Source organism: Vombatus ursinus, unplaced genomic scaffold (genome assembly GCF_900497805.2).
Source record: "Vombatus ursinus unplaced genomic scaffold, bare-nosed wombat genome assembly UNPS02014945.1, whole genome shotgun sequence".
In the NCBI taxonomy this organism is placed as follows: domain Eukaryota; kingdom Metazoa; phylum Chordata; class Mammalia; order Diprotodontia; family Vombatidae; genus Vombatus; species Vombatus ursinus.
This window is the reverse complement of record NW_020954723.1, coordinates 26244031-26269040: the sequence shown is the minus strand read 5'-3', so window position 1 is coordinate 26269040 and position 25010 is coordinate 26244031. Positions and strand designations below refer to the sequence as shown.

General features: G+C 39.1%; 1 protein-coding gene across 2 annotated transcripts in view; it reads right to left on the bottom strand.

Moving 5' to 3' along the window:
* ZFYVE1 (zinc finger FYVE-type containing 1) overlaps positions 1 to 25010 on the bottom strand; it is a 56726-nt gene that overhangs the window by 11044 nt on the left and 20672 nt on the right. Inside the window, exons 3-8 of one of the 2 annotated variants that reach the window (XM_027844857.1) lie at positions 16097 to 16601; positions 13203 to 13417; positions 4751 to 4857; positions 1826 to 1934; positions 1216 to 1313; positions 1009 to 1126 (exon numbers count right to left, since the gene is read on the bottom strand). In XM_027844857.1, coding sequence (XP_027700658.1) covers positions 1009 to 1126; positions 1216 to 1313; positions 1826 to 1934; positions 4751 to 4857; positions 13203 to 13417; positions 16097 to 16601 — 1152 coding nt within the window. The remainder of the gene's footprint in view (positions 1 to 1008; positions 1127 to 1215; positions 1314 to 1825; positions 1935 to 4750; positions 4858 to 13202; positions 13418 to 16096; positions 16602 to 25010) is intronic. The other variant, XM_027844858.1, reaches the window with a different exon arrangement.

Genomic DNA, 25010 nt, shown 5'->3' with positions numbered 1-25010 from the left:
GCACCCACCCCACTTTTTTCCAAAAAGTTTGGCATAAAATCTGTGACAATTATGTGGTGAAATATGGTACTCCTCTTAAGATTCTTGGCCTTTGTTCCTCTAGATAAATGTTGTGATTATTCTGTATAGGTCTACAAAATAACTCATTGGTAGTTTAAATGGCATGGCATTAAATCTGTAAATTAATTCATGTAATATCACTATTTTTATTATGGAGACACGATCCAATCATGAGAAACTGTCTTTCTTAATTTCTATATAAAATGAATAATCACTAGCTAGATGGATACAAAGGCACTTCATACATTTTGCACTTATTTGGAATGAGATTTCTTTTTCTATTTTTTCTAACTTCTGTTAGTAATATGCAAAGAGGCTATTGATTTTAATGGGTTTATTTTATATCCTTCTACTTTACTGGTGAATATTTCAAACTGATTTCTAGTTGAATCCCTATGGTTCTTTATGTAAACTATCATATCATTTGTAAAAGGTAGTCATTATTTCCTCTTTGTGTGTACATGTTCCCTAAATTTCTTTTTTTGCTCTGCCAAGGCTCAGGTATTAGGTCCTGATTACCAAAGCTCACTCTAGTTTGTGACCATCCTCCTCCCCAGAAACGTCCTTATTCAAAGGGCCCGCTGGCATTGGCCCTGTTTACCAAAGCATCATTTCTTGCCACTGCTCTTTTCCCAGACCTCCCAGGCTTCATGCCCATTTCCCTCTGGCCATGCACTTGTGCAGCCCTTGCACCCTAGACTAGATGGAGGAACTTCTGCTCCTCTTCAGTTTTCTTTATCATTGCTATATCTGGGCCCCTTTTCAGTTATGTGCTGGAGTGTGTAGGGGAGAACAGGACTCCTCTGCAACCTTTTACGATACAACCTTTACCAGAAGTCATCACTAACAACACGTTAATGACTATTCCTGTCATCAAATATGACCCTCTGTCACTTCTACATATTACTAGATAGCAGGGAAGAAATAAGAAAAAAGGAGAATACTTACTCCAGGCCAGACATGTTCAATTTCTGTCCGAACTACTGTGTCTACAGGATCCTGATTCCCAAACCAGTACTGCCGACTACGATATACTACACCACAGTTAGGACACTCAATCACATACCTGTAATGGAGGTAAATAGTTATCCAGGTAGGCATAAGAAAGAGATGGGTATATATCAAATTATCTGAAACTCAGCTACCTCTACTCACCCAGACCATGCATACTTTGCAAGACCCATCCAAGGGGAGTCAGTAGAAGCAGATGTTTTAGGCACCACACTGACCTCCTTTCCTCTTTCATAGCAGGCCTGGAATATATAGCACTCCATCAGCTTCTTGCATATAAAGATGAACATTACTGAACATTACTGAAATGTAGAATCAACTGAAATTTGGGATCACATATGGGTCAAAAAAAAAGAAAGGATCATTTTTCTAAAGGAGCCAATTCTCCGGAAGTTAATCAGTAAAACATGAGCATACAAATGAATAAATAAAGTCTAAAAATGACTAGATGGTACTTTGTGGCTAAAGAAAGAAGTTTTGTGCGAATATGAAGCCATAAGACCAATATCTAAACTACACATCTAGCAGACATCAAGTGAAACAAAATCAGGAATGTCTGAAAGAACACCTCATCTGAAAATGAACACTTAGATACTTGATAAAAGTCCCCAGTAACATTACAACACATTTGGAATTCATACTTCGACCCCAAAAGCATTGAAATAGGACAAGAGGTAGTTTGTGAGCCGTTTTCAAGCTTCAGGTTTCTTTCAGAGGAGAGAAAAAAAGAAGGATGCCTCCCCCAGCTACTTACTTTGCAGGTATAAACCCGGTTATCATACTGGTGGGAGTATCTACAGCGGCTCTTTGCTTCATGAGGCACTCCTTCTTTTCCGTGATTCATGCTGTTTTTACATCCAGACCTATGATCCAAAAAGTAACAGTGAGGCAACAAGCAAGGGAGCTAATGCTGTTAGCCTGGAAGATATTTTAGGCCAAAAACAGCCACAGGATATTACTGCGATACATTCATCAGTATTACTATGACTAGGAATCGGAGGGTCTCTAGATAAATGAGTGAAATGAGGCCAGATAACATATGGCCCTCCATTCCAACTTCCAATTGTCAAGAGAAAGAAAGGAAAACTATTGTCCTCACAACCCAAAAACAGAAATCAGTCAACAAATATTTATTAAGTGTCTGCTGCGTGGTAGGCAGTGGGCATACAAATAGAAAGAAAAAAATGAAATGATCCTTTTTCTCAAACAGCTTACACAGAGGCAAGGGAAGCAGGGGAAGGAGAAAAATATGTACATACAAATTTACACAAATAAAAAGAAAACATATAGACCGTAAGAACAAAATAACTTGGGAAGAGGTTCTAGCAACTGCTGGGAGGTAATCAGAAAAGAACTCATATAGGAGGTAGGACTTGAGCTTATATTGAAAGAAACCTAGGATTTCTATGTGGCAAGAGGTGAGGACAGAGCGCATTCCAAGCACCAGGGTGATAGCCTGTGCAAAGGCATGGGAATGAGAGATGTGAGTGACAATAATGAGTAGGTCAGTTTGGTTGGACTGTTCAGTGCATGAAAGGGAGTAAATGTAGAAGACTGAAAAAGTCGGTTGAAACCAGATCGTAAAGGGCTTTAAATGCCAAACAAACAAGTTAATATTTTAGCCCAAAAGGAATAAGGAGCCACTTGACATTAATGAGCAGACAACTGATATGGGCAGAACTGTACTTAAGGAATATCAATTTGGTAGCTGTGGAGAACAGATTGGAGAAAAGACTTGAAAAGCAGGGAGGCCAATTTAGAGGTTATTGCAACAGTCAAGGTGGGAGGTGATAAGGACTTGAACCAGGGCAGCAGCTTTGTGAGCGCAAAGAAGAGGAAAGATAGGAGAGATATTATGGAGTGAAAAGAAGAAAAAAATCATTTCTAAGAGGAAAAAGCTAAAGCAGGACTTGGAGTTTCCTGTTGGGAAAAAGAACAAAGAGACATGAGATGCTTAGAGACGAATCCTGACATATTGATCATACTGAAAGAGCTAGATGAAACCTTAGAAGCTACCAAGTCCAATGCCCTCGTTTTACGGATGGATAAATTGAGGCACAGAGAGATTATAGGTGACCTGCCCAGGGTTCCAAAGCTAGGAAACGTCTGGGTTGGGATTTGAATCTAGGTCTTCTTGAGTCTTGCACCCAACAGCCAGCAACTATCTAGTCCAACCAATACCAGAAAAAGAATTTCTCCTACGATACACCTGGAGGCTCCAAAGTCAAGCAACCCACCACCTCCGAAGAGAGCAAGTTACGCTTTTTGGATAAGCTAAAGGGTTTTTTCTCCTCTTGCATCAAGCTTAAATTTGACTCTGAAACTTCTACCCACTGCTTCTTATTCTTCCCTCTGAAGCTTGTTCAACCAAATAGAATAAGTCTAATCATTCTTCCATGTTATAGTCCTCTAAATCCTTGAATACGATTACTATAATATCCTTTCTAACTTGCCCTTAATGAAGCTAAAACATCACCAGGTCTTTCAACTGATCCTCATACAGTATTAACTCAAAGCCTATTTCTGGTTGTCCTCCTCTGGACATTCTCTAAACTTATCAATGATGTCCTTCCTAAAATGGGACCCCTTAACTGAACAAAATATTCAATGAGAACTGACCAGGGCAGAGTAAAACATGACTAACTGCCTCCTTATTCCTGAAACTATGCCTCTATTAATGAAGTCTAAGACTCCATTAGCTTTTTTTTTAGCTATTGTCACTTACCAAGCTTCTACTCAACTAAAACTCCAAGTCCTTTTCAGAAAAATTATTTTCTACCCATGCTTTCCCCACTGTATATTTGTAAGGTTAATTTGTTGAACCCAAGCATAACACTTTATATTTATCTACACTAAATTTTACCTTATTAGACTCAGCCCAATCCTGTCAAAATCTTTTTGGATTCTTATTCTGTAACACAGCATACCGTTGCCAGCTTTGTGTAACGTGAAAATCTGCTAAGGTGTCATTTGTGCCTTTTTCCAAATCACTGATAAAAATTTGCAAATGAGGAAACCAATGCCCAGATAAATGAGCGATATACCCAGGGTCATACAGGGAGGAAGTAGTCAAGGAAAAACCTGGGACTGAATCCCAGATCTTATACTAGCCAATCACTTAGCCTCTTTAAGTCTCAGATTCCTCATTTATAGAGCAGAGAAAATGTTGTCAATGGGTATCAAATGAGATAATCTGTGTTTTTATGAACCTCAAAACATTATATAATTGTCAACATTTCCCGTGGAACTAAGTTTCTTGAGAGGAAAGATTCGTTGTTTTTTTCTCTCTGTTCCTTGAAAAGAATACATGCTTAATAAATGTTTATCCAACTAACTAATAAGTAGCAAAATTAGGACTCAAACCTAGATCCTCCTACTGGAAGCCCCCTGCTGTTTATTGAACTGTCTCTCTTACTCAATATTCACTAGATAACTCAATATGATATTAATATTTAGATATTCAACCCAACCTCTATCCCACATTGCCCAGGTGCCATTCTGGTTTAGAACTTTCAAAGTTTATAAGGTAGGTTTTGAGCTTTATAAGACATCATAGTCCACAGGCATTTCAACTGTATCACTTTAAAAAAATTGGACTCTTATTAATTCATCCTACAAAGCAGGCCAGGCCTACTCACTCTCCTGGTAGTGGATAGGTTGAATTGTTGTCTTCACTTACCCACAGCTGAGGCAAATGGAGGAGCAGGTGAAGTACTCGTCTGGAAAAAAGGAACTGTGAGCCATCTGGTCATCAGGGATCTCACCACTGAAGCGGTCACTCAGTGCCTGCCAGAATCGAGGGGGGAAGGCAAGAAACTACTGAGTAACTCAGAAGAAAGCCACTTCTGCCCTGTTTTCTCTTCAAAGGAGCAGACTTCACAGAAAGGCTAAATTACTGGCCTGCTCTAAGAGGTTCCTTACCTGGGGAGTGGAGATCAACTGCATGCAAGTGCTGCTATCATGGCCCAGCAAGCACTGATCAATACTTCAATTAACCTCAGAAAGAAACTAACCCTTCTCTTCCAAAAAGCCACGAAGGAGGAAAGTAAGCTGATGGTTCCACTAAATTCCATTTAAAGTTAAAATTTGTCATATATTGGATATTTAATACCAGACAATTACAAATATAATTGCCCACTTTTATCATGGTCAAGTTGGCAATGAAAAAATAAGGAGGCAAAGAAAGGTGTCAGTTTTCACTGTGATCCAGTAGCAGCTCTTATAAAGTTGAGGATTTCCTGGATTCCTTACTCTTCCTTTTCCCTCCCCTCACAATTTACAAGAATTGTTTATTAAGGGTTAAGAGGGTGTCAAGATGGGACGGAGAAACGAATCCAAAAAATAAGGAAGAATTCTCATAGACACTTGGCAACCTTTTATCAGTACTGCTAAGTGAAAAGACAGGAAGTAGCTGAGCCTCCTTGGAGTTGAAATAAATTCCAGGTCAAGGATAAAATGTTTGCAGAGACAAACTAAAAAATTTATGTCAAAAGGCATCTTCCATTTCTAACCCTCTGTTTACTCATTACATTCTACTAGGTTATCCTTTCAAGTTGAATATTTTTCCCCTCTAAGTGCTAGTCAGACATAACTCAATCTGTGAAAAAAGCAATGCAATTTCAATCAGCTATTTCCAAAGTTATGCAAATTAAAAAGCATCCAATTTCACTTCAAATTCCAGGTTTTCAATAATTAGTTCAATCATTTAGGTATCAAAAAGAAGAAATAACTTTTTTAATTGAAAGAAACATTAAGATTAATTTTGGGAACAGGCAAAGAGATTCCAATGTCAGTACAGAAGCTTCAGACTCTAGGGAGAACTTTATACAATGGGGCATATTTAAATAAATACTTTAAAAGCCTAGACAAGTATAAAATGAGCCAATTTAATGAGAAAACAGAAGAATTCCCCCTTTTGGGATGATTTTTGAAAAGGAAATCAAACCCTTTAACACAGCTTGAAAATAGTAAGACACACAAAAAAAGACCAATAAAACAAGATAAATATGATTTCTTTTGCTTGCAATACCAACCTCTCTTCTCTTCTCCCTGCCTATCTTAATTCTATTCATATCTTAGCACTCAACTTCAAATCCCACATCCTACCTGCCATGAAGCCTTCCTGAGCCTTCCAAACCCAACCCACCTCCTCTTTCTGAGCCCTGTAACTTACTCCAGGTTATCACAAAGCTTGCTCTTTAAATTTTCTTGTCTTCCCAATTGTACAATAAGCTCTGTACAGCATGGATCAAATGTTTTACTTATTTTCTATCCCTCACAGTACCTAGGACAGTGAAATGCACACCTCAGACATTCAAAAGATATTTGTTGAAACGATCACGTGCCACTGGAAACTTGTCTTCACTCCCCAGCTAATATTCCATCCTCATATGAGGGAGTTGCTGACCGCATTCCACAGGTTTCTCTTACACTTCCCTGTATAATCTGGCCTCAAACCACCCCAGACTTTGATGAACAATGACCCAGACTCCCACAGACAGTTTGGTTATAATGGCAAAGCAAAAAGTTTGTTGTTGTTGTTGTTGTTGTTTTGGGGGGGTTCCTTTGCTATATGTTGAACTGACTACAGGTAAAACAGTGAGATAGACAGAGTTTGTGTCTGGTGCCCTCTTTCCTTTCCTTTTAAACAGCATCCCTCTCCTGGAAACTCTCTGGGCTTGCTTCCTTGGAAGGAGTTAGAACTATATGATTTCCACAATCCTTTACTGCTCTGAAATCTATACTCTAGCCCCACTCTCCCAGGGCATTGTGATCCTATCTCATCCATCCCCTACCCCCTCAAGTCCTCTTCTCCCTTCTCTTCCTCTTTTCCCTCATTCTCCCCCTCTCCCTCTCTCTCCTCTCTTCTTCCCCTTTTCCTCTCTCCCTATCTCCTTCTCCTTCTTTTTCCTTCTCTGTCTCTTCATAGGACACACAAGTTGAATTTAGGTGGTGCCACTCCATAGTATATCACCTATTTAGCACTCTGCATGACTTAAGTTGCTTGCCTGCATAGAACCTCTGTGGGAAAGGGATCAGGATGGGTGGAATAGGATAGGGGAGAGTGGGAGGAAAACGGAGAAGAAGAAAGAGAAAGGAGGGGGGAGGCAGGGAAAGAAAGGGGAGGGAAGGGAAGAGAAAGAGGGAAGAAGAGAGGGTCAGGAAAAGAAAGGAAGGAGAGAGAAGGAAAGGGAGGGAAGAGAGAAGGAGAGGAGGAAGGAAAAGAGGGGGAAGGGAGAAAGGACATAGGGAAAAAGGGAGGAGGGGAGGGAAGGAGAGGGGGAGGGAAGGGGAAGGGAAGGGGAGTGGGGGGAGGGGAAGGGAAAGGGAGAGGGGGAGGGAAAAGGGACAGAAGTGGGGGAGGGAGAAATAGTTTATTTAGGCCTGTGATCTATTCCACTTGATAAGTGTAAGCCCAAGGCCTGAGATGGGAAGTATGAATCTGCTATTCTTTCAATTATTCTCAGTTCCTGCATTCATCTCAGAGTGTGAGCATCTCAGTAGGTCGTATGATTCTAGAATATCCTCTACTTCATATTCATACCCAATCTATTCATTCTGCTTAGGCTGGTAGAACTTCCTGGTCAGCTAGAAGGCTCCTGCTATGTTTCCTTTGACTTTCTTGTGTTTTCTATGGCCTCAATCACTAAGCAAAAAGAGTAAGTTATATGGTGGTGTGCATACCCTTTAATATGACTATATTTACACTTACAAGAGCTTTCAAGAGTATTTTTCTCAAATCATCCATTTCCCTGCCAGTTGAGGCTTTACCTGTTTTAGTTTTCTTATATTTGAGTAGAAGTCTTGGTTCCCATCTGCCTCTTGATCAATACCTTAGCTGGGTGTAGTGAAAAATAAAATGTACCTTCAATTGTTTCCATGGGTACCATCTCAGACACATCTGATCATTGACACAGAATGTCTTCTTTTAAAAAGGCCTTAACCCCTCTTTCCAACTACAAACTTTTTAAAGATACACTATTATACTCCACCTTATACACAATTTAAGGTAATCCTGATTATAGACCTTTTCCTTTTCCCACTAACTTTATATTCTAACTCCCAGTAAGGAGAAACTCAACTGTAATCTCTTAAAATGTTATGGTTCACAGGAGTTTTCATTCATTCATTCAACACACATCAATTACTTGAGCTAGCAAGCATCAGAAGATACAAACACAAATAAAATGGAGTAGGCACATATTTGTACCAAAAAAAAAATTTAATATAAGTACATAAGAAAAGTATAAACAATGTATCTCAAGATGAGAAGTGAAAGCTTACTCCCTAGGTAAGGAAGAGAATTAGAAAAAATCAAGAAAGGCACCACATACATCAGGTACTTAACGTGTGCCCAAGGGCTGATAGGATTTGCATTTCAAGTTGGAGCTCAAACAGGTCAATATCACAAAGAAAGAACAAATGTGGAATTTCAGGATTTAAGATATTATTTGGGGGTTGCAGTCCTGAGCCCTCCTAGGTATACCACTCAAATAACACCAGAAAGGCAAGTTTCCTATTTTACCTGTAGATGAAGCCAGCTGGGAATCTAAATAAATATCATAAGTTGCACTATAGAGAGAATATTAGAATGTTAGCTTTTGAAGAAGTCTTTAGAGACCCATCCACTCAACCCCGTTCCTTGTTTTACATTTTATAGGGTAGTAAGTGGCAGCTTCCATTAAAGTCTTTAAGTATTATTAATAAGTGTATATAGCCTGCACTAGAACCTAGGTTTCCCAACTCCTGGTCCAGATCTCTTTCCACAATACCATGCTATCTTTCTGATGGAAAGGAAATTCATTTGCAAGATAAACTGGATCTTTTACGCGACTCTCAGAGTATATATTGTAGGTCCCCCTTATGGGCAAAACCCACTAATAAAAAGGTTCTTAAGCAATAAAATCTCCTTATTTCATGAGTAAATAATTTGAAGTTGAAACCTGACGTCTCACTGAAATTATAAGATGGTGTAAGTGATTTTTTTAAAAAATTCTATGGGGGTGGGGGGAAGCACCAAAGTCCAGGAAGAAAACATGATAAGTAATTCATAACCAATTCTATACAGTAATTCTTTAAGGATAACAAAGCAGTTTCCCCAGAATACCTCCTCACAGTGGCACAAATATGAGTGTGCATATTTTAGGCATGGCAAACCTATGGATAAAAATGGTTAAGTGCTTTTGCCTAAGGTCAAAGGAGTACTTAGAATATGAATTCCAACTATGATGTTCTTTTCACTATAATATAATCCCTCCTCAAAAGGGATGACATAAACTAAATATTTCTTTTCACTCAAAAAGTTTTTCTTATTACTAAATGATAACTCAGGATAATTAGGTACTTGCTCTATTAATTACATCATTTGGTATGGAATTTTACTTTGGAAAACTGTCAGTATAAATTTAATGGCAGGAAAAATATTGAATTGTGACCCAACAGCAATGAGAGTGCAACAATCATCTTTGCTTCAAATATTTGCTGGGCTACTCCCTTTGATTTAAGAAAGGGAGAAGACACTAGATTTCCTAAGTCAATCTTAAGTTTCCAGGCTCAATTTACAAGCTGATTTCCTATGAAGTAAGATCATAAAAACAGCTGTCATTATCCACAGACTTGTTTCTCATAGGTTTATCTTTGCTAAGGCAACAACTCCTTATGACATCACAGAAGAGGGTAGGCTGCCACCGAAGCAAACCAGATGTTATTACTTCAGATGCCGGTCGCAGAGAACTCCCTGAGGATCATCTTCTAGAAAGTGGGTAAGATAACAAATCATTTCCTACAGTGGTCACTGAAGAATTAGATGATGTTTAATAGCTTGGCACTGCCAGGCTTCAGCTGTCTTACCGAACCCAAAGGAGAAAAATATTAGGGAGTTTAATAAGTACCAGAGTGGATGAAAGTTGTCCTCCCTCAACTGCAACCTGATTTTTCTTTTCCAATGTAGATAATACCACATGATCCAAACTTGCTCCCCATCCAAGATTCCAGATCTTACATCATTCCTGGGTTTCTTGGGCTCTCTCCTCCCAAGATCCCAAGGCTGGAGGAGAAAGGCAGGGAAGGGTCTCCCTTCTGAAAAAAGCCTCGGAAAAGCATTTGTAGCATATCTAGGAATGGTTGCTTAGAGACCAGATGATCCTGAATTTCAGTTGCCCTGGCACCAACATGGCTTTCTCTATTGTACCCACATGGCTAGCACTAAACAAGAGCTGGCAATACATTTCCTATTTCAAATGTGGAGTTTTAGACTGTAAAATGATAATACAAGGTTTGCCTCTCCCTCATTCCCCACCCCCACCCAATAATGATTATGTAGGCACTTAGTCAATACTCTCTTGTGATGGAATTTGAGGGCCAAAGTTTTCTACATTTGCTGACCTAAGAAAGAATAACGTTATACAAAGCCAATATTAATTTTTAAGTGATTGCCTCAATTACACAGCAGCAGTCTGGACTCACAAGGAATATAATGTAATAGAAAAGTCCACTAGATTTCTCTCCAGTAAAAAAGTCCTGGGTGCTAATTCTAATTTAATCTCTACCTCTGTCATTTACTAAATGTACAAGCTAATACTAACTTGGGCAAATAATTTCACCCTTCTGGGCCTCAATTGCTTCCTCTCTACTGTCAAGGTTACTTCCCACTGACTTCTAGTACTGATATTCCACCATTACTATTTCTTAAAGAGTTTGTCCTCTGCTACTAGGCAAGACAAATTTACTGGTTCTGTTAGAATACATTCCCCTCACAGGACTCTGTGCTAAGGCAGTTCCTGCCATCACTGTGGCAAGTAAGCAAGGGGAGAGAGCATAAAACAAGGAAAACACATGATAAATAGAAGGCGACCTAGTACGAAGCTGGACAGTAGGAAATTTCGCTAAAGGAAGTAGTACCAACATTCTTGCTGGGTGACAAGGAGATTATTATAAGGCCCACAAAGGGCAAGGAAACTGCCTCTGGATATAGTTTAATAATGCAATGTGTGGAAAGGAGTTGACTATAAAAGATAAAAGTTAATTTTTCGGTTCCTCCCACTAATCTATTTCTCCCATAGCTATCTTTCTCGTTTAGTAAGAGATGAGAGGTAAAGGAAGCCCTTGGTTGTTCCGAATTTTAATGAAGAATAATGGTAGGGGATATCAATGATATAAATGTAATTCTCTTTTTAAAAATCTTTAAGAAGTCAACTTACATTAGGAAGTATTACAAGGAAAAGGCAAAATTAAGCTTTTAGGATATTGGCAAAACCACTAAAGTTCACATCATGTGAACGAACCCCTAAGAGATCTCAGATTCGGTAACACAATTCTGAATCGGGGTCATTCATTCGATGAGAATTTACTTTTAAAAAGTTCTTAGGATCAAAAGCAAGTTCACCATCAAATAGTGCTTATTTTGAAAATTCTATTATAACATGGGAACCTCTCTCACAGGTTACTAAGTACACTAATGAGAAGTTGAGGAGGCAAGAGACTAACATGAAATAAGGAAAAAGGGAGGAGAAGTTAGTGAAATTAGACAGATCTGTTGAGGGTAGGTAGGAATCATGGGAACTCTAATCCAGTAATCCCCTTGGTTCTGATTTTAAGCTCTAATTAATTAATTACCTTGCCTAATAAAAAAGTTAAACTATGCCTTTCTAACAGAATAACAATGTTGCTCTTTTCAACTCCAATCTGAAGAACAGCACTAAACTTTTATGAAATATTTCAAGGATTTATAAATTTTAATAACTACATCATTGGTGAAGGAGAAGCCAAGCAAATTTGTTAAAATCAATTATTCAATATCATATGCTACCACTTCAGCAAGAGAAATAAAGATCCTATGGAAACCACGTGTCATCAGTAAATAAAAATTATCATAACTCCAATTTGGTCAGAGTCCTTGTAATCATACAGACTGTCCAGACAACTTTTATGAATCATAAGCCTGAAAGACCTTAGCGTTCTTCCTCCTGTTCCTTAATGTACCGAGCAAACAGGGCTGGAGTAGATTTCAGAGAGCCTTAGAGTCTCCTCAGCACACAGAGTATCCTTTGATAATCTTACTTAAATATTAATCTAGGTTAAGTGTCTGAGAATGGCTATGATTGCAGCCTCAAGCTCCCATCAGCATGAACTGTAAAGGGTTTCTAGATTTGTATTAAGAGATTTTTGTCTCTAGCTATATTGGATCCAGGAATACTTGGACAGGTATGCATAGGTTTGTGGGGGAGGGGGAGTAGTCTGTATGCATGTACATGAAAAAAATAGTAGATATCAGAATTATATTATGCCTTAGCAATACACAAATTGCTAATTTTCCAATCATTATGACCTTGAGCCATTCCTTTTAGTCTCTTGCACCAAAGTTCCACTGGTTTTTCTCATAACAAGGCAGACCAGTGGACGAGTGACCAATACGATTCTGAGGTATTGATATGCATGTGGATGTTTAACAAATGCCATTTGATGAGGAGATATGATAAGCAGGTAGCAAGAATGTGAGCTTTCCAGATAGGTACAGTTGGAATACTACAGTATTAATATTGGAAGGCAAGAACTAAACCCAAGCTATAGACTTGACATATTACAATGACAGATCCTATATCAATCATGATATGGGATGATATCATTAGTTCTATCGTATAAATAAACCTGCAACATAAAAAGATACTTTAAGAGGATTTAAATGAACCAAATGTATGTGTGTATATATGTGTGCATGTATATGTGCAGATAGGTTGATATTGTGTGTATGTGTGTATGTATGTATACATGCACACACCATCATTGCAAGGAAACCCAAGAGAAACAAGCTATTTGATTTCTTTCAAATTACACGATTTAAAGCTCTTTGAGATAGAGGATGAGGGGCCTGGTGAAGCCTGGTGAAAGACTAGCATGGAATTTATCTAGGGGGCCAGCAGCACAGTTCAGAGCTGAATCTCCTTTTCCTAGGCTCCTCACACTTTCCCCCAGGTTGTAGACCTCAATTTCCATCTGCTAAGACAACAGGAAGGAGTTCTGCTACCCGCCAGATTCTGCTCATGTATTCTAACCACCCACCTCTCTCCCAATAGCCGTCTCACAAAATGAACACGAGGAGCTCGATGAGTACTGGTCACTAGGAACACACTGACCTTCAGTGCTTTGTAGATGACCCCTGGGTGCCTGGGAGAACGGGTGGTGTTGTTCTCCAGCTGCTGCTCCAAGGCCCGCCTGAGCCCAGAGAAATCTGTAGGGGGATTGTAAGTCCTTGTTCCTTTGTAGTGGATGGAACTGAAAGCTTCAGGGAATCGACCCAGCTTCCGGAACCGGTCCTGGATCAGCTTCTCAGGCACCTCAGAGGGGTGATCTGTGAAGGCACAAATCCAGGTACATGAGCAAAGAGCTTTAAAAAAAAAAAAAAAACAACTTTCTGATAATCTAAAGATTGTTAGTTTTGACATCTACCTTAAGTTCATAAAGAAAATTAGCAAGACAGAAAAAGAAGTCTCTCTCATCTGTTCCTAGCTATTTCTTCCTTTAGGCCCTTTTGACCTTTTAAGGGAGTAGAAAGAGTACACACAAACAAGGCGCCTAAAACCGCTATTTCTCCCACAGCTAATCAGAAGCCACAAACTGAAATGAAGCAAAGCTGAGTATCAGCACAGAATGGGCCCCTGGCCAAAACATTTCTCCAATAATTTAGCCTGTATCATTTATAAAATGAAGACAATTCATTAATCTCTAAGCCTAGGAAGAGAGCCACATCAAATAGAAGAGAAGTAGAAACCATATGTAATAAAAGAGGTGACAAATCAAATCAAATCAAATCAAATCATCACTTTTTCCTGGTTCTACTCTCTTTTTTCAGAACTATAAAGAATTTGTCTGTTCTAAGTCTACCTCAAATTTCTATAAAGAATTCTTGATAATACAACATCCTAGAGGTGATATAAAAAGATGGTTCAATTACAGACCCTAAGATAGCAATGAACCTCTTTCCCAAAGCCCTGAAGATTAAATTACAATATTCTAATACAAAGAAGCTCAATATTCCAATACACAGAAGAAATCTTTTCTTAAATTCATAATCATAGAGCTGAAAAGAACCAGGAAAATCTTTTAGATCAACCTTTCTATTTTCCAAGTAAAGAAATTTCTTTCTCTTACTCATACAGGTCCCCTAAAACAAATATTATTGATTTTATGTTATTCCTTCCTGATCTCTCTGGTTCGAGTAAAATATTACTTTTAGGGTATTTAACTGGCAAACAGAATATGGGCGCCCCCTCAACTAGAATTCAGGCCTAACATTAAAACTTTGATGAATGCATGAGCAAATCATGTTACTTCTGGAACTGACCCCTTTATAATACTAGGTTAGAAGATGGGACCAATAGTGTGCTACAGGATAATTATTTTATATCAGCTCTTTACTAAATGGAGTTAATTACCTATGCTATCTCCAAATCCACGCAACATAAAACCATTTTGCAATGAGGTTCTGCTACATATCACCAAATAATTATTCCCAATTCCCCAAATTACAAGGATAGTTTATGTAATATATTAGTAGTAATGTTTCTTAAATTCATTAACTTAATTTTTTATTAATATGAACTTGAAAACATCAACAAACATGAACATTTCCTTCCACAAAGGATAGGAAAAAAAGAGGGTTGTATAGGATATAATGTAAAAATATATTGCATAGATTTCCCATGTCCCCTTTTTGAACTTACTTCTGCTTTATTCTCTGAATTTTTGATGTTTCATTGATACTTTTTTCTTTTGCTTCTTTTTCCCCTGGGGGGGTTATCACTATCATTACCCCCTTTTCCCTCACTCCCCACAATAATATGGAAAAATCCTCCTAGATCAGAAATAATAACTGCTCCTATCCTATCCTAACCAATTTAAAAGACAAGTATCTAACATCATTATTCAAACAGACCTTCACAGTAGACTTTGTTACTATTTCTTACTTAAAATATAGTAACAAATATTTTATACTAACCCATGGGAAAAGTACCTCAAGAAGTTTACAATTTAAGAAAACAACATCTAACATGGTCAAGGCAAACTAACATAGGATCAAAGGGCTTAGAACTAGAAGGAAACTTAATAATCATCTAGTCTAGCCGTTCTCAATATGTGGTCTGAAGACTGACCCTTGTGAGTCCCCAAAGTCAAAACTATTCTCATAATACTAAGACATTTGTTTGTCTATTAAAATGCTCCTCCCTTTATTAAATAAATATCTGTGTGAGGCTGGATTTTCTTCATATACTTCAACCAAAACAACATATCCCAATAGACTAAATGCAGAAACAGCTAAGACTAAAACTGTCTTCTATTTAGCCAGACATGAAAGAGATTTACAAAAAAATACAAAACAATGCTACTCATCTATTTTTTTTGTTTTGAAAAAGTAATTTTCATAAAAATGGTAATGTTAACATGTAATAGATTTATTATTGTTTTTAAATAAATAAATATTTTAAATTTTTATGAATCTTAATTTCTAATACAGTAAATATTTATAGATGTAACCCACATAAACAAAAGCTCTTTTCAGTCCTCAATAATTTTTAAGGGATCCTGACACCAATAAATAGGAGAAACCTCGGTCTAGTTTATCCCCTTCAATTTACAGGTAAGGAACTTGACACAGAAAAAAGTGACTTGTCCAAGGACATACAGAAAATGGGCAGAGCCATCATGCCAACCTAGATTTTCTAACTCCAAGTCAAGCATTTTTTTATATGTGATACTTAGGAAAATTCTTTTTTTAAAAAAAGTTCTTCCTAAGATTTTTGTTTTATAAAAAATTTCTCCTCCACATCTTTTTTTCCTTCTTTTGGGGGAAGGAAAAGAAATCAGCCAACATTTACTATACCCATACTATACATAAGAGAGAAAGAAATACATAAAAAAGGGGAAAAGAAAAGACTATACTACCAATCACCAAGAAAGTACTAGCAAACTAACAACTACTTCATTTCTTTCTTTTATTCAACAAGATCAATATGCATCTGCAACTACTCACCAGAGCCCAACAGCTGGGTATGTACTGTTTCATGGAAAATGATGACTGCAGGACCCAAAGTAGATAAAGGGACATCTAGGCCACAGCGGGCAGAGGTGGCCTTGAGCTCCTTAGTAAAGTGTTTCAGGTAGGCTTCTGAAGCATCTCCAAGGAACTTGAAGAGGTCATTATGCAGCCTGTCTGCATGAGTCCGATAGATGACCAAATCAGAGATGGCTAGAACCTTGAGCAGCAGCCGTGTCCTCTGACTTAGGTTGACAGTAGCTCCCAGAAGCCCTTCTGTATCTACTACTGCCACTTTGTGGACTGGGTCATAGGCTGCCCAAACCCCCACTGTGCAGGACTCCTGAGCTGGGGATGTTTTGAAGACCTCACGGCCATAGAAAAAAGTATGGTTAAGGGTATGAGACTTTCCATCCCCAGTATTTCCAAAAATGGAAACCACCTTCAGATGTTGGTCAGGTTTGCAGTCCAGTTTCTTAATAAAGTCTTCTTCATTTATTACCTTATAAAACAATACAAGACAGTAAAGCATGAAATGGCCAGAAATATCACCAAAAAGAATCAGCACTTATAAGCTAAGGCCCCATCAGCAATTTATCAAGAGAGAACTGGGTAAAAGTCATCAACAGCAACTATATGATCACTATGCAGTACCACCCTCCAAAACCAACTCTGAGCCTCTCCTGAAGCCACTGTTGATTCAGTAACTGGTCATGAAGACCAGCACCTGTAACCAAAATGTATAAATCATATGACCATGAACTGGTCATTTCACTTCTAAAAGTCTCAATTTCTTCATCTGTAAAATGGAGACAATAACTGACACTAGCCTATCTCACAGGGCTGTAGTAAAGAAAAACCAGTTTAAACTTTAAAACCACATATGTAGGGGCAGCTAAGTGGCGCAGTGGATACAGCACTGGCCCTGAAGTCAGGAGGACCTGAATTCAAATCCGGCCTCAGACCAAACACTTGACACTTACTAGCTATGTGACCCTGGGCAAGTCACTTAACCCCAATTGCCTAAAAAACAAAAACAAAAACAAAAAAAAAACCACATATGTGAGCTATTATTAACTAGGTATCAAATTTCATCAATCCCATATTTCAGCTGACACCTAGATTAAAGGAATCAGAGATCATCTAGTCCAAGCCATTCAGTTCCGATGGACAGGGAGGAATGGGCATAAAATGGCCACAACAAGGAAAAAAATTAAAAGGATCCAAGATTTAGAGGTGTGTCTGTTGCTCTCTACTCTAAGCCAACTCTAAGGGAAAGAGGGCAGACCTGACCTTGGCAGGAGTAACTAGTAACACATAAATTAACTTTGTAAGAATCACTGAAAGGTGTCAAGAGTCAGTTGAGGCAGCAGAAAAAGAGGCCCAGACCCAACCTGAGACCAATGACACAGAAAAGTTAATGCCCAGCCATGTTAGTTTCTACATTCAAGGTCAAATCATGAAGTGGGAAGGGCCTTGACTCTGAGATGTGGAATGGACACAAGAAGGGAAGACTTGGAGGGTCCAGATAAATTGGATATACCCAATTCCCCTGCCACTTTCAACCTACACCCTGGTGATTCAGTGTTGCTGACAACCTACCCAAATTCGAAAATAGAGCCAGCTAGTGAAATTCTATCCAATAGAAATGGCTAGAGAAATTCTATTCACTGCAAAATTTCTAAGGAAAAATATCAGGGGAGGGGAGGAGAGTGAAGGGAAGAGAATAAATATTTATATAGCACCTACTATGTGCCAGGCACTGTGCTAAGCACTTTTGACAAATATTATCTCATTTGGTGCTCAACAACAAACCCTGTAAGATGCTATCCTCATTTTACAACTGAGGAAAACAGAAGCAAACACAGGTTAAGTGACTTGCCCAAGGTTACACAGGTAATAAGTGTCAGAGACCAAATTTGAACTCAGGTCTTCCTGACTCCAAGTCCAACTTTCCATCTACTGTGCCATCAACTGCCTCTAAATGAAGAGGGAAGGAATAAGGTTGGTGGGTCCCAGACAACACCAGAGCACAAACCCCAGATATGATACAGGAAAAATATATATATTGAGTAATTAGCACAATCTCCATGTTGGTTCCCTAACCCAAAATGTTAGAGCTATCCCGATTGGCAATGTGAAGAAAAAACCGATAGTACTTCTGCCAATTCTGCAGTAGGCCTTCCCTAGTCCACCCCACCTGTTAGTGCATTTTCCTTTGCAAACTACCTTCATCTCTTCTGTATATACTTTGTGTGTACCTAGTTATTTATATGTTGTCTCTCCATGAAAATGTAATACTCCTTGGGGCAGCTAGGTGGTACAGTGGATATAGCTCTGGCCTTGAAGTCAAGAGGACCCGAGTTCAAATTCGGCCTCAGACACTGGACACTTACTAGCTGTGTGACCCTGGGTGAGTCACTTAACCCCGACTGCCTCACCAAAAAGCAAAACAAAACAAAACAAAACAAAAAAAATGTAATACTCCTTTAGAATAGGGACTGTCTTCTGCCTTTCTTTGTATCCCTAGCATTTAGCACAGTGCCTGGCATACAGTAAGCACTTAATAAATATTTGCTGACTGATGAACTTTCTCAAAATGTGAACAAAAAATAGGATCACCTCGCAGAGGGAGTAAGACATATATGTGCAGTCATCAAAGAACTCCAGAAGAAGAGGTAAAAAAAATGCCTGGTTATTTCACCATTCAGTTCTCTTCTTTGGCCAGTACCAAAGACAGACCGGACATGGAGGCTATCAGCTAACAGTACCCTTCCACCAAATGGTACCAGCAGTTTCTGTAGTCAGTCCTAATGCCACTATCAGAACAACTGGACAAGTCTTCTAGGAAAGTGTGTGCAGCAATAGACCAGACTAATGCACTCTTCTTTGTCACAGTATATTCAGGCCTCTAGAAGCAGTATGCCTTCATCTGGCAAGGGGAGCAGTGCACATTTACTGTGCTTCCCCAAAGGCATCTGAACACCCAAATCAGTCATAACTTGGTCTATCAAAACATAGCCAGGTAAGGTACAGCTCATTCATCACACTGAGGTGTTGCACATTACATCAATAACCTGATGATTAGTCAAGGAACAGTCTGCAGTTAAGAAAACTCAGATCCAAGGGCAGCTAGGTGTTGCATTGGATAGAGCACCGGCCCTGGAGTAAGGAGGACCTGAGTTCAAAGCCGGCCTCAGACACTTGACACTTACTAGTTCTGTGACCCTGGGCAAGTCACTTAATGCCAACTGCCTTGCCAAAAAAAAAAAAAAAAACTCAGATCCACTGAGTTGTCCTAAGGGACCAAAGGTAGACTGTTAACCCAGAGTAGTTACAAGTTACAAGGCCCAGAAGATAGATGTTACCGTGGGTGAGACATTCCCACCAAATAAGCTGCTGCATCATATTCCACTGACCAAATTAAAAAAAAAAAAAAACCTCAATGGTTGGTTGGCTTGAGTTCTGACAACAGTATATTCATCAGCACCTAATAACCAGAAAAGCCACGTTCTTTCAGTGGGGACTGTCGGAGAAACAACAGACATTTTATACAGCGCTTAAAAAGTTTGCAAAGCACTTTATGTACATGATCTCACTTAAGTTTTAAAGCAACCTTATGCAGTAGGTTTCATATAAGGAAACTGAAACTCAAGGTTAAATTATTTGCCTGGGGTTACACACCTAGTAAATGTCAGAGGTGAGATTTGAATCTAGGACTTCCTGATTCCAAATCAAGGGCTCTATTCCTAATACCACATTTGTTTTCAACTAGGTAAAGACTACAATTCAGACAGTCTTGTCTTTAGGTCCATATCCAGATGAGGGCATAGTATTGAAGGTCTCCACGTTCAATCAGGATTTAATGAGGCTCTGGCAGTCCCTCATTGGCAACAGACAAAAGTGACCAATGGGTCTGGGGCAGGGCAATGCCAGAGGCCGTGGGGCAGCATACATCTTTTAAGAGGCAAGCGATAAGGAGATCAAAGAAAGGGAAAATTGACCTACATATACGAAAATGTTTATAGTAGCTCTCTTTTCTGTGGCAAAGAACTGGAAACTGAGGCATCCCCATCTATTGAGGAATGGCTGAACAAGCTATGGTATATGAATGTGATGGAATACTATTGTCCTGAAGAAATTATGAAAGGTATGTGTAATACATATGATATTTCTCGCTTTCTCAATGAGTAAGCTAGGGGTAGAGGAAGGGAGAGAATTTGGAACCAAAAATAAAAATAAGGAAAAATAGTTTAAAAAAATTACAAAATGGATGGTTTTAGTGAGAGCTGGGAAGGCAGACTTGTATGAAATGACGCAGAGTAAACTGAGAAGATCCAGGATAATAATTTATACTATAACAACATTACAAAGACAAATAAGTTTAAAAGACTTGGGAACGTTTACCAACATAATGATCAACCATGATTTCACCTCCAGTCAGGAAAGGTGATGGACTCAAAAGTGCAGGCTATGACATACCATTTTTGGACGCAGCCAATGTGAGAATTTCGTTTTGCTTGACTATATGTATTTGTTACAGGAGTTTTGTTTTTCTTTTTCATTGGGAAGGGGAAGGTGGGAGACAGAGAAGTCAGATTTTCATCAAATCAAAAGTTTTTCAAAGGCAACTGGTAGTTTGCTATTGGATCCTAAGAGTAACCAAAATGTTAAATGATGACACTATAATAACTGTGAAGCCAGAGTTGCCAATTATGGATTGTGTAATGGCAGATCCTTCATGCCATACAGCACGCAGTAGATAACCACACTATTATCAAATGATGGTAGTATATTATTATTAATTATATTATAATATAGTATATAACATAATATAGCATATTATATTATTAATTTGGTTATGCCTGGCCTGAACAGGACAGTAAACTACACACCCCAGTAATGGCTCCTTGGCTGACTCCTACATAGACCCTACAGATCACTGAGGCTAGCTCTGTGATCTGATAATATGAGAGGAATGGGGACAATTCAGAGTTCACAGATGCCTCTGTCCAATATGCCAGGGTCACTCAGAAATGGAGAGCTACCATCTTCCAGTCAAAATCATTTGATGATTCAAGATGAAGGGGAAATGAAACCCTACAGGTTCACCTCAATACTGTTCATCCTGTAGTAAGACATATCAAGTTCTAAACCTAAGAGGCAATATATACTGATCCATGAATTGAACTCAGCTAACTGGTCTGAGTATGGCAGGCTCAAGGATATAAAACTGGAGATAAAGAAATATGAGACAAGACTTCTGGGGAGGATCTTCTTTCTATATCATCCTATCTCTCCTTCCTATCTCAACCAAACTGCTAGAAAAATCTATACTAGCTACCTCCACTTCCTCTACTCATTTCTCACCCTTTGCAATTTGCTTTCTAACCTCATCCCTAGACTGAAACCACCCTTTCCAAATTTACCAATCACTTGTGAATTGAAAATCAGATGGTTTTTTCTCAGGCTTCATCCTTCTCCACCTAACTGCTTCATGTGCCACTGCTGATGACCCTCACCACCTAGAACTTTCATGACACTAGGAAGGACAGGGACAGGACTAGGAAGGAAGGACATAAACACTTCTTAAGCACCTACTATGCGCCAGACACAATGCTAAGTATTTCACAAATATCTCATTTGAGCCACACAATTACCCTGAGAGAAAGATACTATCATCCCCATTTTACAGTTGAGAAAACTGAGGCTAACAGAGTAAGTGACTTGCCCAGGGTTGCACACCTAGTAAATGTCTGAGGTCTTTCTGACTTCAGATCGAGCGCTCTGGCCACTTCACCACCAGCTGCTTCTGTCTTGGTTCTCCTCATACTCATCTAACCACTTCTCAATGTATTGCTGATTCAGCATCATCCAGATCACATCCCCTAACTGTGGATCACAAGCTCCTTAGTCTTTCCTCTTTACATTCTCTCAGAACCTCATCAGGTCCCATACGTTTAAACCACATCCCAAGTTGGATGTCCCAGAGACATTTCAAATGAACATGTCCAAAACAGACTTCATTATCTCCACCCACCCCTCTACCCAATGCAAGCCACGCCTACCCCCTCTTCCAAAAACTTCCTTATTTCTATTGAAGTCACCACCATTTTTCTGGCCTCCCAGGTTTACAGCCTTGGAATTAGGAACTTTTCACTCTCGCTCAGTCCATATACTGATCAGTTTGGAAATCCTGCATTTATACTTCTATAACATAATTATAGCTAGTATTTTTATAGCACTTTAATGTTTGTAAAGTACTTTACAAATATCCCATTTTATCCTTACAACAGCCCTGGAAGATAAGTGCTACATTTTTCACATTTGATCCTTTCTCTCTACTCATATACCTACCACCGTGGCTCAGGTTCTCACCACCTCTCTCATCGATTATTGCAATAACTTAATGGACCTACCTACCTCAAATCTCTCCCCACTCCAATTCATCCTCTTACTGCTGCCAAAATGATTTTCCTTAAGCACAAATCCAACCATGTCACTTCCCTACTCACGGCTTCCTCTATGGCCTCTAGAATCAAATATAAACTCCGTGGTTTAGCTTTTAAAGCCCTTTACAAGTTGACCCAAATCTATCTTTCCAGCTTCACTGAACATCACCCCACCTCCTGCACTCAGTAATGGAGCCAAACTGTCTTTCTCTCTTGTTCTTCACATACATTTCACTTCCTGTCTCTGGGTCTTTTTGATGGAATTCTAGCCACTGCCCCCAGACCCAATATCTCAATTTCCTCATATGCCTCACTGACTCACTAGAACAGCAGGTGTGCCCATGTTCTCAACCACAATAGCCAACTAGCCATCTAGTCCCGGACAGTACCATAACAGCCAGCCAATGAGAAAGCAACACCAACAGGATACTGAGCAGGATGTCTGACCACTAAATCATAGCCTAAGTGGATGCCTGTAATAGCAAAGAACTGTCCTAAGGTTAACTTACGACATAGAGAAGCTTATTATAATATCATTATCATACATTAATATCCCCCCAGTAGGCTTTTCTGTATGCATTCTGAGTAAGTGCATGTGCAGTTCCACCAAGGCTAAGACCCCTCTCCATATCAATAAACCCCTCCTGTATTTTAAAATTCATATATTCTGTAATGATGTAATTGCATCTTTTGCTCTATAAAAATCTGTCTTGCTTTGCTAAACCGCTGGTTCCTTTAAGGAGCCTAGCTTGCTTGTTAAGAGCATAATCCTCAATAAATGTCTTTGCTTGGGTTGGAGATAGTCTGAGTCTATGAATTCTTTCGAGACAACCCCGTAACACATCGTGAACCTCAACATATTTATGGCACCCAACATGGGTCCCAGTTTCTGATTCCAACCCCCTCCAATCCAAAGTAAGCCTTTCCTTTGCTTGAACTGGAGACAGTCTGAGTCTGTGAATTCTTTTGAAGTGACCCCACAATACACCTTCCTCAACATTTTCACTGACTGTCCCCAATGCCTATAATGAACTTCTTCACTTTCATTTCACAGAATCCCTCTTTTCAAGTTACAGCTCAAGCATCAACTTCTACATTAAATCTTTCTTGAACCCCCATTTCCTGGTGTCTTACCTCTGCAACTACCTCGTATTCATCAACTTTGTATTTATTCAGTAGATACTTTTGTATTTATTCAGTAGATAACAAATGTTATTTGTTGTCTCCTCCACTAGAATATAAGCTCCTAGGAAACAGGAATTGTATCATTCATTGAATTTTTGTCCTTAGTACCTAGCACAGTGTCGGCCACATACAAGGTACTTAATAAGTACCTCCTTGAGTGTTTGGTGGCTGAGTGTCTCATTTAACCATTTGTGTCCCTTGTCAGTGTCCCTAAAAAATGCCCCAATGAAGAAAAGGAGCATAATAAAAAAAAGCGGCAGACTCATATGACCTAAAACAGAAGCAACTAGAGCAGACTCCTCAGATTCCTGGACTCAGTGGACCTCATGAACAGATCAGACTTGAAGAAAGTGATGGAAGGTAAAGAATATAAAATTACAGCATGCAATTAACCAGATCCTGTCTTGCCATATCAATAGCCAAATGCATCAGGTGCCAGCACATATAACTGCCCCTGAACTCCAGGTCTAGCAATATCCTCCAAGAACAGCCATATGTCATCTTCCATTGTCAAGGAGGAGGGAGAAGAGAGGGCTGACTAGGGGATCTCATGGTATAAAGGAAATAACACTAGATTTGTAGTCAAAAGGTTTTGAGTTTATTTCTTGCGTTTTCTGTGCGACCTGCGACAAGTTATTTAACTTTGTTTGACTTCAGTTTCCTCAGCTATCAAAGGGTTTGGATTAGATGATCTCTAAGGTGCCTTTACAATCCTAAGACACCTCAGGATTTGGCTCTGCATTCCCAAACCACCAAGCATTGGCAAAAATAAGGGCTAACAGAGCACCTAATAAAATGCCATGGAACCCCATAGCTTCCAATCAGTGACTCTACTTTACCACTATGTAAGTTCAAGAGTAGACTTGGGAACATGGAATAAAATAAGCTTTTCACATACTGAATCACTCTCAAACAGGTGGCATTCTGGAATGCTATAAAGGTCCATTCAAAACTCAAAACTTTTAGACCTTTTAGGAAAACTAAGACTTAACAAGGCTGAGAAGGCATATCACAGGCAGTATGTTCTGAATCATATGATTCAGTGTCTCCTTTGGTCAGAGGGCATGCATCTGGGAATCAAGGGGTGGAGAAGAGAAGTCAATATGTCAACAAGCACTGTGCTGAGGACTTAAGAGACAAAGAAAAGAAAAACAGAAACCTGCCCTCAAGGAGCTTACAATCTAACTGAGAAGACAACATGCAAACAACTACGTATAAATAAAACTGGAGGCAATCTCAGAAGGAAGGCACTAACATTAAGGGTAGCCAGGAAG